General features: G+C 42.4%; 1 protein-coding gene across 1 annotated transcript in view; it reads left to right on the top strand.

Annotated features, from left to right (window-relative positions):
- The window catches only part of edar (ectodysplasin A receptor), a 33,308-nt gene that overhangs the window by 6,116 nt on the left and 12,241 nt on the right, over positions 1–14,951 (top strand). Inside the window, exons 2-5 of the mRNA XM_035173764.2 lie at positions 5,368–5,430; positions 7,510–7,629; positions 10,393–10,574; positions 13,027–13,112. Of these exons, the coding sequence (XP_035029655.1) occupies positions 5,383–5,430; positions 7,510–7,629; positions 10,393–10,574; positions 13,027–13,112 (436 nt within the window). The 5' untranslated portion in view covers positions 5,368–5,382. The remainder of the gene's footprint in view (positions 1–5,367; positions 5,431–7,509; positions 7,630–10,392; positions 10,575–13,026; positions 13,113–14,951) is intronic.

Here is a 14,951-nt window from a genome sequence, read left to right as displayed (position 1 = left end):
ATCATGGATATGATTTGATTCATCACATATTAACTGTGAAATTGATCTGTGCTATAAGACCTTGAACTTATTCTAATGCAGAAAGCTATTAAGAATGTTATAATATTATCATCAGAGATGTTCCAATATCATTTTCCTTCTTCTTAAAACAGATTCTGATACCTGGACTTAACAATAACAACTTATTCAACATATTTTAAAAGCTGTATGCTACCAACCCTGTAAAGAAGTGATGGTTGCTATTGTTGTTTGACCTATTGCTAGTTTTGATGGCTTGAATAGCGTTTTTCCCGAAATGCTCGTCACAGTGATTTTTTTCCATTTGCTACTGGATTAAAATAAGATATTCCACTGGATCTAAAAAAAAATCATGGTTATTTTGCAAGATTTCATACTTACATTAATGAGGATTTTACCCGCAGCGGATGCCATCTTGATTTGCTTTGTCCATTTGTAAAGCATTCAGGAATTTCTGTCTACCCCTTCGTTTTTAGTGGGGTCCTGAATACACTACGGTTGAAGGAGTGTTTGAAGGGCTTGATGGACACTAGCCCTACGTCACATAGGGAACACTACCTCTTCACGGCCGAGCACAAAACCGAGGGACAGGGCCAAGTGGTTGGGCTAAGGGGTGAATAGGGACAGGGCATAAGATATGCTATAAGACAGATATAAGACAGCACATTTTTGACAGTTTAGCAAATTCTGACTAAAGCCACACCACAGGAAATCACTTCTTCATCTCTATTGTAAAATCTGTACTTGCCAGTGGCAGCACAGCACATTTGCCTTTTTAGAGCGGCGAGGATTAAGTGATTTCTGGGAAAAGAAAATTACAGTTTTATCTGGGTGAAGCTAATTTACTTTAAAGCTGTAGGATCGGTACATAGATTCACGTGCTCGCTGATGCCCAACCCGGAAGCTTCTGCAGTTTCAGAGGCATTTCTGATGCTGGTATTGGAACATCTGTAATTTTAATGCCATTAGTATATAATACTACCTGAGCAATATGGTTTTTAGTCTCCTGTTTTACCTGTCAAGTCAAGGAATGAGGCACTTGAGCTCTAAAACCTGGTACTTGTTGGAATATAATATACTGTCAAACAACATCAGCTCCTGGCATCTCCAGTCAAACGGCATCAGCATCAACTGTCCCGTCCCAACATGTGCAATTTCATTTGTATGACAGATGTTGTTTATGGATCATTTCAATGTCAGATGAGGCGGCAGGAGAGGAAGCTGCCTGAAAGCAAAGAAAATACTTTCAAAAAAAGAAAGTGGAAGATTTCAAGAGAAAACTGATTTTTCATTTAGTAGTAGTAATAGGAGCAGGATGACAGAGACCCCCTGGCCGCTGATTTAATTGTCATAAGAAATTAAGTGCTGTGGAAAAGCCCACAAACCATCCTCCAACATCATTGTTCATCTTCTTCATCGGTTTGCTTCTTGGCCACATTTCTAGGCCACTGATTGGCCCATTATTTAATCATGCAGGAAGTCATTATCAGTCGGTGTAATGATAATTTTTTATGGGGTCAAACACTGATGGGGAAAAGTCTTTTCGCACAAACTCAATTTGTAAAGGTGTTTAATAAGGGTAGAGACACATAGATAGAAAATGGCATATTTCCCTGGGAAATTAATAAATGGAATTAAATCAGTGAGACAGGGATTATTGCTGGATTTTAATCAAAAAGCGAGATATCAGATTTTGGGGGAAAATAAACACCCTGCAGTCTTGAGAATCCCACAAGGTCGTTTAACAAAACAAAACCCAGCTCTGGTTCTGAAGGTATTTCCCAGAATCCTCAAAGACTCATCAACCCACCTGGATGAAAACATATTCTATCCGCTGCACGATAACAAAATTAATATTTTTACTCCGTTTCATCAGTCGCGAATCCAAACATAGGTGATAGCCAGAGGATTTAGTGTGAGGAAATCTGAGGCTAACATCTGTTGTTTCAAAGGAAAGTCTCACCTGAATACGAAGGTTAATGTGATTCAGTATCATAATGAACACTTTGAAAATATAAACCAAAGAGCCAGACAGAGGTTTGATATGTATAATGGTTTTATCTTTCATTTTGAAACCGTCCGGACGGGTCTATCATAACTGCGTGTAGGTTGTTGGGTTCATCTCTTGGTTTGGTTCAGTTGTGTGTTCCACTGAAGTTACTGCATGTTGTTGTATTGTAGACTTTTAGTGGTTAATGGTGGGCTTCACATGAGGGGGTAGGGATATTGGTGGTATTGTAAAAGCGGGAAAACTGGTCAACCACACATTGATTATGCGTTAAAAATCTACGTTAACTACTTATTTGTTCTGCATTATTCTCTTTCCAGATTTACGACCGTTATTTATTTCCAATTAATGACTATAGACGACATGACAGCTAAAGCCTGTATATCACCACCTGGTGGCTGGCTGCAATACAGGTCATAAACCCTGTCTCCTCCATGTTAGCAGATTGGACGTATGGATCAAACTGAAAAGTCACATAAAGTGACATTTTCTCAAAGATGATTTCTGTCATTTGAATTCGTTCTCAGTCTGTAAGTTTGGTTTTAATCAGTTATTTGATGTTAAAACATGGTGAAAAGTCATGACTGACTTGACGGTTGAGTCGGCGGGGTCTCAAAACCGCAGCCCCATTCCCCAATCGCCACTCCGCTGACTTGGCTTCATTTCTGTTTGGTGGAAGGAAGTGGAGACGCATCGTCCATCTCGGACCACTGTCTATGGTAATGACTAATATGCAGGGCCATCTCCAGTGGTAGAGCTGGTTTGTGGCTGTTTTCTGGTTTGGCAGTTCAATCCCTGGTCTCCCTCAACTCCGGGTTGCATCAGAAAGGGCATCTGGTAAAAAAAACCAAACCCTCTGCCACATGAAGTATGCGGGTGGTAATGCTCTGCTGTGGCGACTCAGGAGCAGCCAAAAGACGACAACATTTTCCAGCAGTGACTAACAATGAACAGCACATTTCCCATAAGAAACAACTAATCACAGAGCTTGTTCTCAGTTAACCAAACACCAGCCGAGCAGTGGACTGTTGGCAGTCTCGGTTCCTCTGTGTTTAACGCTCGGCTGGAGGAAAAAAGGAACGTGCTGTGTGTTTGTACAGTAAGGTCTAAAGTATTACCACAAAGAATACAAACACATCAAAGAATGAATAACCAGGGGTTGAGTGGCAGTAATGGGAGGAAGCCTGCTCCGACTGCCAAAAAACCAGAGGAAGAGTGTAAAGAATTAACAGGAGGGAGGCAGTCGCTGTCTACTTAATATATGCGTTTGTTTTAGCTCGTCTATGGGAATTTCCATACGGCAGCCGCTCCTTACACCTACCCACTCTAAACATCCCCATAATGACTTTTAGTTTATCTATCACATTGGGCTGTCATACATCGCTCCAGTCTATTTCAGTGCAGACATTAAACTGCTTTGAAGTCGTTCTGTGGATTCCTAATGATATTAAGGCATTATACTTGTCACTCTCGGCCAATGAGCTTTGACGGAAGACGTCCTCTTTTCTAGTTGATTTGCTTTATATTAATTTTTGAGGTCTACAGGTTTGGTTATGGTGCAGTTCCTTTGCTGACAGAAAGAGCTGTGAAAAGCACCTAAATAAAAAGCAGGGATGAAAAGAGGGTTAATGAGAGAGGAAGAGGGGGGAGTTGCAAACATTTTGACAGGTTGGTTTTCCTCGTCCACGCCGCCGCATTCTGAGAGTTGGCCGAAGTGGCCGTCGTGTCCCTGTTGGCACGGCGACGTAACTGCAGTGACTCCACCAGGTAGAGCCAAAGACAGGAGGCTTATTTATCAGATTATGTGGTCGTTAGAAGATAATTACCCTCGGGGGGCGAAAAGACTTGGGCTGACTTTCATCTCAGACCTGCCTCGACAGAGAGAGCGAGGGTTGGAGAGACACAGAGAGAGGGTTGAAAGAGGTAGAACAGAGTGTCAGAAGATACAGAGTCTTCAAACACCGCAGCGTAGGAGTGTGTGTGTGTGCATGTGCATCACTTTAACCCCATAATGAGTAGCCTGGAGGGGGTCCACAACCATTTGGCAGTTCTTCATTTCCTGATTTAAGAAAAAAAGCGCTATTTAACCTTTTATCTTTTCAACAGCTAGACACAGGCCCACACACCCATGCACTCATGCACACACACACACACACACACACACACACACACACACACACACACACTAATGTATGCGTACGGACGAATTAAGTCACACACACTGGCTGTGGTCTTACCACAAGGACTTGTGCAATTAAGCTTATTTTGCCCTCACAGGCCAACTGTGTGTGAGTATTTGTAGTCCATATATCTATGTGTTAATGTAGATGTGTGTTGTTTTATTGTGTGTGTGTGTGTGTGTGTGTGTGTGTGTGTGTGTGTGAGGAGGCTGTAATTAAGCAAGATCAAACCCTCAGGGTTGGGGAATTAGCCACGACTGAAGATCAGAGGTTTTTTTCACTCAAGTCTGCGACATGGAAGAGTGAAATCAGAGGTTTGGAGCCAGACAGACAGATTCTGACCGCAGATAGGAGATAATGGCGGCTTCTTCCTGTCTCTCTCTCCAACAAACACATATGCACAAACTCACACACGCAGGCAGACACACTTTGAGGCTTCCGACAGGATGGATTTAATTTTCATCACTTCAAGTGTTGAATCAAACTGATTTTACCTGAGGCCACATCACACAACGTGCTTTTACACTAAGGCTACAGTGACTTTGATTGTGTTTCTGGTTCAGCTGTTAAAACTAGTCGGTCAGGGAAACACTGGCTTCCTGGTAAATAGAAACAAGTGGTATTTTCCACTCACACCTCCAGAGCCATACTTTAAGAAAATAGCTTACGTTGTTATTTTCCTAGAAGCCTACAAGCACCCACAGGTGTGAAACTAGAGCCAGGTAAAAAAAAGCTTTGTTTGAGTACATTTGGGGTTTTGACGTCAACTTTAGCCTCGTGACAAATAGACGTAGCGCAGTAATAGACAATTAAGTAAACGGTATAAGTGATATCACCAACCTTTATTGAAGCAGAGGTTAGCCAACGGTGATCTCTGCTCGCACACATGAGCCAGAGGAATGCCATGGGCTGTTCTGCTGCAGTTACATGTTTATGGGCGATGACGTGATGCTAACAGGACAGTGAACTCATCAGGACCACACACACACACACACACACAAACACTGACAGCACTACTGTTGGCAGCTGTGCTTAGATTCATGACTCTGCTGTTTCGTAAGTGGAGTTCGGTGCAGGAGCAGGAATGTTTGTGGGATTGTGAACAATTAACGCTTTATATTTACAATTATTAATTCTGTCTTTGATCTCCATGTCCCCCAGGAAGAAGACGCAAACATGTCAGAGAGGAGAGGTCAGAAGAAGTCCATTTTCCTGTCATTATTAGTAAGTTTTTATTTTTTTATCTCCTCATTTCCTGCCTCTACTGCCTTAATCCCCTCTGTCCTCCAGCTTTAATGCTCGTCTTCAGCTGCTGTCAGACATTCACTGAACTCCTGGAGGAGGTGCATGTGTGAACACAAAAGTCTGGATCATCTGATCAACTTTCTCAGCCTGGTATAAAGTCTGTGCAAACCTAGGAGACTTCAATGTGAGAACACAGCAGGGGATCCACGCTGGTTTCACCGAGAGCTAGTGGGGGAGGGGTCGATGACGCTACTAACAAGCAACAGGGGCAGAACAAATATCTCCCGGTGAAAAAGTGGTGACATACACGTAGAAGACACCGACGAGGGTCTGTGTGCTGCGAAGAGAAGCACGTGATCTCTGCAGCGGAGTTAATACGTCACTTCCTGCTTCTGTCTGCTGCTGCTCCCGGCTGCTCCACCGGGAGGATTTGATGCTGTTGTGAACGCGTCTGTGCAGAGAACCTCCTGCTGTTTAGTGCACGTGTGGAAGGCAAACTGTGTTAAACTCTGTATCCAATTCTCCAGACTTTACCCGCAGGTCATGTCAGAAAACGGCTTTCTTTTTGTTTTAACTCCATTTATTCCTATCCTCTCTTTTTCCAATACACCCTCTATTTCTTTTCCTCCCACGCTTCACTAATGCTACACTTAAACACTTTAAACTTTTAAATTTGAATTAGGTCAGTGCAACACGTCGTTTAAAACTCAACCAGTGTTCCTGCCAAACCCTAGTACAAATTCAACCGGAGATAACCGGATGCGGTGCACATGTGCAGAGATGAGTGCTGAATTTACGGAGCCAGGCTGACTGGTCCTCTCAAGGCATTGTGGGATAGCTGTCTGCGCAGATCTAGCATGGTGTACTGGTACGACAGGAAGTTTGTTTTTCCAACTGTGGAAAACTAAGGAGGAGAAGATTATTATTACAGCGTCTTCAAAGACAAAGCGCAGCTCATGCAGAGAGTTTATGTAAACAACGCCTGCCGGTAATTGCTCGATAAATACTTACAGTGACCCTTAAATGTGTCAACACACCAACAAAGAAGAAGGGCAGCGGATGTTTTGTACATATTTAAACATATTTAAACAAATAAGATGCTTATTGGTTGCAAAATAAGGACCTTGTCATGTTAAAGGGGCATTCCACCAAATTTGTTTGAGTATTTGCCGTATTACCAGTAAATACAGGCCAAATGTCAGTACATTTTTTAAAATCCGGTTTATACCACAACAAGATTATTTGGCCTGAAAGGATGCAAACACATTAACATACAATGGCAACGTAGATTTGTATATTCACTCACGCAGCGTCCTCTGTCTGCTGTCGTGGGATGAGGACGAGAGGGAGATGTTATTAAAACAACAGAGAGAAGATGGAGAGAATTAGTCATGCACTCGTCTGCTTTCCCGCCATCATTTTCTGGGCTGCAGATGATTTCTTAAAGTCAGTTAGTTTGTTTGGAGAAGCACAAAGTGTGCTTCTCCAGTTATTAAAACAACAGAGAGAAGATGGAGAGAATTAGTCATGCACTCGTCTGCTTTCCCGCCATCATTTTCTGGGCCACAGATGATTTCTTAAAGTCAGTTAGTTTGTTTGGAGAAGCACAAAGTGTGCTGGTAAAGCCATGAACACCAGCTGCTACTTATTACAAAGAGCCACTATGACACAATGCCACACACACACATGCACAGAGACAACAATACAATACACAGACACACACAAGCTTATTCCAGTGTTGTGGAAACTGTCTCATTCACACACACACACGATGATCTCCACTAATCAATCTGAATTTCTCGATGAAGTCGGGGTTGTGATGTTTGTTTTCTTTGCTGTTTGGTTTTTGTCAATTAAAAATGATGATGCTGATTCAGCATCATCATCCAGTGCAGTTGTTCATCTCCGCTGCTGCTGCTGCAGTAGATATGCACATCACATGAGTTGCTGTGAATTTGTTATTTTTAACAGACACATTTTACAACATGTTGACTGACAGTCTTACATTTGTCTGCCCCCCATATCCATCTGTCTGTCTCTGTCTCCCTCTCCCTCTAGGTGTGCTGCATGTTTGCCAGTGCAGAGTATTCCACCTGTGGAGAGTACGAGTTCTTCAACCAGACCAGTAACAGCTGCCAGGCCTGTCCTCAGTGCCAGCCTGGACAAGAGCCGCATATGGTAAGAGAAACGCACACACGCACAAACACACACATACAATCCAACATTTACATTTGTACCCATAAAGAAAAAAAAACGATAAATAGCATGAAAAAGTGACCTCATGAACCCTCATGTCATTTTTGCTCAGACCACACACAATCACACATGGCTGCAGTGAAGAGTGCCTAAATTCTAATTTCTTTATGGTTTATTGCTCCCATTGACTTCCACGTGAAGGCATGCATTAGAGTGAATGACTTGCAGTAGTCACATAGTGATTTAGCCCCCGTCAGTCAGTCTGCTGGCAGCCAAAGAAAACACAGAGCAGGTAAACGCTTCAGTGGGCACCCCGGGGTGCCACTCCCTCTCAGGAGAGGCAGCTGCAGGGGAGAGAGCTGAAAGGTGAACAGAAATAACTCTTGTTAAAATAAAAAGTGTTTATGTCTGGGCACAGACTTTAGTGCTGTCCTTTCTATTGCATTGTTTACTGACAAATTACAGTTGCATCTGTAGCTGTATCTGCACCTGTAGACACATGCAGAAATGATCTGCCTACTTTACCCACAAACATCTGTCTGTCTGTTTGTCTGTGGAATGCATATCTCACAAACCGTTCATCTTATCGGCCTCACATTCAACATTAACGAAATTTGAATAAACAGACGACCAGTGCTCTGTAGAAGTCAGTGGGGTCCGAGGCAGACTGATCTCAGTCATGACAATAACATTCATCGAATCACTTCCAATTTGTCTTCCAAGTAAACACACAACTTGTTTTTGCTGCAGTGCTTTACATTGAGCTGAATCACAGAGCTTTTATCTTGACGACACAATAACTTTGCTAGAGAGAACTGAATATGCTCAATAAAGCCCCTTAAACGTGGTTCAAACATTCATTAACTGTCACTAGGTATCCATAAACAGTTTCTACATTTCTCTTTGCCCAAAAGTTCATGATATTTGAAGAAAATATAGTGATCACAGTTTGTTTCTGCTGCCCCAAAAGTATAGTTTAAAAATCAAAACTGTGAAACTTTCCGCCCTTTCTTCCTTTCCTCTGTCCTTGTCTCCTTTACCTCCATGAGCTGGATGGCATTAAAAACAAATCGCATGAACGTTCCCACTGTGTCGGTTTAATTTTTCCTTCCGCTCCCACTTCCGACCTTCCTGACCTTGTGTTCACTGAGCTTCCAAGTGCTTAAAGTAAACATCCCAACAATGCGTTGTGTTTGAACTTGTAAATTCAAGTGATCCACTCGTCTCCCTCTCTCTCTCTCTCCGACGGAGACGAGAGGTCTCAGGGCTCGGTCATGAAAGGGTAATTTAACCGTTTGTGAACGGCAGAAACATGAAGGAACAAAGAGGTTTAATCAGTGAGATGAGAAGCCCCTTTGCACTTTCTCCTGCCCGTCTGATCCTCTTGGTGCCACAGTCTGTAATTCATGTGCTCTTCTGTTCCCCTGAGTTCCCCCTGCGTGTGTGTGTGTGTGTGTGTGTCTTAACACTCTTTTAATCATGGAGTAACCATAGGGTTTACCCCACACACACACACAATGAAGACGTTCAAGGCCGCTTTAAAGTTGCACCAGATTTGTTTCTGATGTAGCTGGAACACGTTTCCGTGCCAGTGTACTGTACATGAATGTGCTGTAAACGCTGGAGTCGAACTTATATTTCTGATTTCCTAACTGTCACTGAGTGATGAAGAAAGTGTCTGTAAGGTGAAGAAACATTAAAGAATGGGGTATCGAGCTTTCACATCAGCTTTCCTGATGTGTGAAAGCTGCAGGCCATTAAGAATATGGTCCCTGCGGTGGCCTCGTGGGCTGGCGGTTTGAGACGTTGCACCGCAACTTCCTCGGTTTGATAGGTCCTGGGAGATTTGTTGCATGTCATCACAGTGTCATCTCTCTCCCTTCAATGTCAACCTTCAAAATAAAAGCAAGGAAAGTGCCCGAAAGTCCCCTGTTGGTGTATAATTCCTGGTTCTATCGACCTCCGATATCCAAGAATCAAAGAGGCACCAAATTTGCTTTGAAAAGGAGCTTTCGATTGGTCCAGAACAGCTTTGATTTAGCAAACAGAAGCAGAGTGATGGTGAGCCTGTGTACGAAAAGATCCAAAGCCAGCGTTAACCCAGAGCGACAGGATCCTGTCGATGGCTCAGCACAGTTTCATATCAAACGATCGCAGCGAGACTCGCGGACGTCAAACAGAAGATAAGTGATATTAGATTTCTTTAAGAATGGGCTCTACCGTAGCCCAGAGCGAAGAGGCACAGGCTTGTTTTTAATAGACGGATGAAAGTAAAAGGGAACTGAAAGATGAAAGCAAGGGAGCAAAAAAGAGAAAGAGAGTATGTTTTTGTATGTGTGTGTGGCCTGTTGTTCAGCCTCCCCGCTGTGAGGAATTACCACGAGGAGATGGGAGGAGATTGATGCAAGAAGACAGAATGATGAGGTGGTCATTTTAAACACTACCAGGCATGGAGCGCTGTACACACACACACACACACACACACACACACACACACACACACACACACACACACACACACAGGGACCGCCAATCAGATGTCTATTTTGTCATTTCAACAGCAATGCCAGATTTGCTCTGGATATGGGCAGAAACAGATGTGTGCAAGTGTTTTTTTTCTCTGTGTCCGCAGCACACACACATCGATCTGAAGAGCGTTGAGTTCATTTAAAATTGAATTAAAGGTTTTTAACTACTGATATGCACACGTCTTTATGATTATATGTGCACGTGTGTGTTTTGCAGACCTGCGGCTACGGTGTGAAGGATGAGGACTTTGCCTGTGTGCCGTGTCCGCACGGGAAATATTCCAAAGGGAAGTACGAGATCTGCAGACGCCACAAAGACTGCGACGCCCTCTACAAAGCCACGGTGCGGGCGGCGGGGACTCCGGACAGCGATGCCGAGTGTGGGCCGTGTTTACCGGGGTAAACCACACACGAGCACACACACAAATACAAGCTTCAAACCCCATTTGTTACTGTACAGGGGACATATAATTGATTATATGTGAATATATATATATATAACACAGAGATTAACATGGTACAATATGAGTGCTCAGACCGTTGTATAGATGTATCCATACACTTGCTTTAAAGTAGCATGAGCTGACATGTGAACAGACCACCCTGCTGCCGTCGGTTTAATGCGTCCCCTCGCTTTGCGCACAAACACACACTAAATCCTCCGCTCCTCCATTTGCACATGACAGCTGTGGATGCAACCCCTGTCACTTAAAAATATTAAGTCGGGGTTTAAATGTTACCAGACCTCCCTCTCCTCCCTCCTCCTGTTCCTCCCTCGTCTCTCCACTGGCTCCTCTCTGCAGACGGACACAGTTTCTTTCCTAGAGCGTTCAGCATGTTGTTTTAAAATCTGGTTGCTAAGGGACTTGATCAAATCATATTTCATTCGATATGTATGATTAAATGTGAGAAATGTATAATTAGGTGGGTCTTGAAGGCAAAAGTATGAGAGACTGATGATTTGGTGGAATTGGATGAACCCTCCCACTCCAATAAGGAGAGCGAGTGTTGAAATCGTTTCCTCCCATCATTCATCTGGATGCTGTCCGGCGGCCTCCTACTTTTCTTGGCTCTCGCTCCACTTCCACAGGATGTTTTTTTGCTTTTGATGAGTGTGATCGTTACAGGAAGCAGCGTGTTCAGGAACACTGAGTTTGGTCATGTTTTGTGTGTGTGTGTGTGTGTGTCTGTGTCTCTAGTCTATACAATATGCTGTGATCCTGTATGTGTGGTTGTTTGAAGCAGCAGATAGAGTCAGTGCGTGTTTGATGCAGAGAAGAACAGGCCTGAAAATTTGTTAAAGTTAAAGCCTGAAGCTCAGCGGAGGTGAAGAGCTGCAGGAGAAAGAGTCGGATACGACTTCAGCAGCACTTTCACATAATGACTTAACGACTAAATAAATACTTAGCTAGTCACTATATAGTAACTATGTTTTGATAATACATAACAATTGTTTTTAAGCGATGAAGATTAAATATTTGTGCAGTGAGAAAATATTGTTGGAGAAAATTGGAAAACAAACAGCTGGTGTATGATGCATGTTAAACTTTGTAGGGCTCATAAAAATAAGGAAACATCTGTAATGATCATTGACGCAGAAAATTAATTTGCTTTTGCCTAAATGTACAAAAACATATAAACTTTTGTTCTTTTTATTTTGGTCCGACTAAAATAATGTAATATAATGTGATTATGTTATTCACTGACTTTGTTGTTTATTGTGCAATACCAGTGTTGGAACTGGTGCAGAAATTGCAGTTTAAACCCATCTGTCTTCAGGATTTTTGCAGAATATCTATAAATATTGAGCACATTTCTGAAATGAAATGAATTCATATAACAAACTGGAATAGCACTCAGAGAATGCAGACCTCTGCCAAGGCCAAACAGTCCCCTTGTGAAACACATTTAAACTCACTAGAGCCACTATTTCATTTGGATCAGCACCAAATTGCACACACTCATAAATATCCGTCCCCTAAACATGTCAGATTCTTTTTCAGCAAGATCCATGAAAAACCCAATGTTATAGAAGGTGAAAAACTAATCCTGGATCCAATGTTTACTGGGGTCTTCCTTTGGTCATTTTTGTGTAATCCTGCTAACTAACAAACAAACAAAGGCATAACTTCCTTGGCGGAGGCCATAATTCTAAATATTGAGTAAAATGCTTTATTGAAATTTTACTTAAAAGAATCCAAAGCTTGTTGATTACAAATGCACGATATTCATTCAGCCTGATCTATAAAAGCTGTTAAACATTTGTAACTGTGCTTAGTTATTTGTAGTTTAAATGTAAAATCCATCTCCTTCAACTACACGTCCACCAACATCCATAGAGATCTCATGGAATTACATTCTCGTGGTTCGCGTTGCTGCCGTGTTGTGCAGCACAAGACCGAACCAGTCACTGTGACATACGTACAGATATCTGACGGCACCTGCAGGCTGCACAACAACACTGTACGCACATACCCATGGATGTTTCTGCTCTCAAGCCTAAATGATTTAGCACCACTGCCACTCATTCACACATTCAGGCCCTGGTTGCCTCGCCCTCCGTTCTCCTCTAATACACGTTCAGACGCTGGAGACTCAGGGCGATGTCTGTACCGAGCCAGTGTTTAGTGCCTTCGGGGCGTCAATTATGTACATTTCTTCACGGAGTCAAACTTTTCACCTCAGCTGCTTCCCCATACCTCAGCACTGTGTATGTTAAGTATGTCTAGAAGGTAGGGAGGCCGCGGATTATACACACCTGCCACGCTCAGTGCTGTTTGCTTACCTTTAGGAATAAGTACAACTTTTAGGAGATCTATCCCACTGATACAAGCCTTTTTGTCTCCTATAGGTATTACATGCTGGAGAACAGACCCAGAAACCTCTATGGGATGGTGTGCCACTCCTGCCAGAACGCACCACGCAACACCAAAGAATGTAAGAGCTCACTCTTCACACTTTCATTCCTCCCTCCCTCCCTCCCCTTCCTTCCTTCCTTCCTTCCGTTTTTCATCCTTTGCAACTCTTCTCCACCGCCATCCTCTATTTATTCTCTTCTCAACTATGAATTCCCCCTGGTTTCTTTTTCAACACTCATCTTCACAGCTTTCTCTGCACAAACACAGATCTGGTTTCCGCTAGATTAAAAAGCTACCAAACATTAAAGTTTTCTGTCTAAATGAAAGGAACTAAAAGAGGACAGGCTGTTGCGAAAAGCAGATGTAACTGTGTCAAAAGCCTGGCCGAGGTTTAAGGGAAAACAAGTGGGGGTCAGATGTTGTGCCGAGTTCCCCCAGCCAGGTCGCTGTCCTTCCTGTCACCGCGCCTCGCTGGTGGACAGAGAGGTGGACATCCTCTGCCCTAAATTAGCATCATTCATAACCTCACTGTCTCACTACCCCTCATACCTGACTGTGTGTGCACAGTGTGCATGTGTGTGCGTGTTTTGGTGCCAGCTGTTGCTGCGACCACATCAGTGCACGATAATATCTACCAGAGGTTGTCTCCGTTTTTTTTTTTTTCTGTTTTCCATCTGCCTCAGCGGCTCATAAACATTTCTATACACTTGCGGCACAAAGCGTGAATGTTGTCATGTGACACGTCGATTTGATGGTCACACATTGGTCCTCTGTGATTTCAGGAATTTTTTTTATCCTCAGTTTTTCTTACTGCTTTTCAAAACCCCAGCAGATGGCAATCAAGGGAAAATCAAGTTTTGATAAGTTGCAGATTTTATATTTGCATTTGACAGAGGTGATAATTGCCACCATATGATTTAGTGTTTCTAGCATATGAGCATTTCTGATAAATGAGTCCTCACCACTCTAGTGTATTATTTTAAATTTCCCAATACTTTAATTTAAATTAATTGTCACTGATTCCTCTGGAGATTGATCATAAACATCCCCTGCACATTTTTCAGATTATAAACATCATTAATAGTTGTAGTTAACATTCATCAGCTTTAAATCTTTCTCATGCACAGCGTAGTTGGTTTCATCTGTTTTTATCTACTAACCAAGATGTGTGCATGCTGTCAAGCCATTAAGTTTGAAAATCATCCTTTAATCAAGGAGATTAATGGATTTTCATTTTAGCAGTCATTTTCTGTAAGGAGCTAATTTTTCAGTCAGAAAACTGTCAAAACTTTTTGACAGTTTTTCTGCTGAGTGGGAGACAATTATTTATGTTGTCCTACTGTGCCCTAAGTGGCTCTGTCCACATGTGACAAACAGATCACACTGGTCGTGTCAACAGATCTCGACAGTGTTTTTGAATCTCACTGATAAATACATATATGTAGATCTATTAATATATATATATATATATATAGATCTATATAGATATATAGATGACAACAGGAACATTATTTATGGGCCCATAATTGCTCAAAATCCCCCTTTGAGTGCAATAGAAAATCCCAGAAATTAATGGTGTTGTTGTTTTGTCACATTTAATGAGTGCGTTTGGAAAGATGAAAACCTCAAAAAGCAGCCCTGTCCTGCAGCGCAGAGGGTATAACGGAGGTGTGTGTGTGTGTGTGTGTGTGTGTGTGTGCATGTGCATGTGGATAATTAAACACTTGCTTTTCAACAGCGCTGTAATTGTTTCTCCCAGGCATGGAAATAAGTGATTGAACGATGGTGTGAAGATGTGCGAGTAAGAGAGATAGAATGGTATCAAAAAATACTTTCATTATTCATTGTGTGTTCAAATTTATCAAGGTTATTTGGGGGATTGTCATTCTTTGAGCTAAGTTCAACCTTTAAGCATCTT

Source organism: Hippoglossus stenolepis, chromosome 13, assembly GCF_022539355.2.
Source record: "Hippoglossus stenolepis isolate QCI-W04-F060 chromosome 13, HSTE1.2, whole genome shotgun sequence".
NCBI classification, from domain to species: Eukaryota; Metazoa; Chordata; class Actinopteri; order Pleuronectiformes; family Pleuronectidae; genus Hippoglossus; species Hippoglossus stenolepis.
Note: the sequence above shows the minus strand (reverse complement) of the source record. Positions and strands in the feature narration are given on the sequence as shown.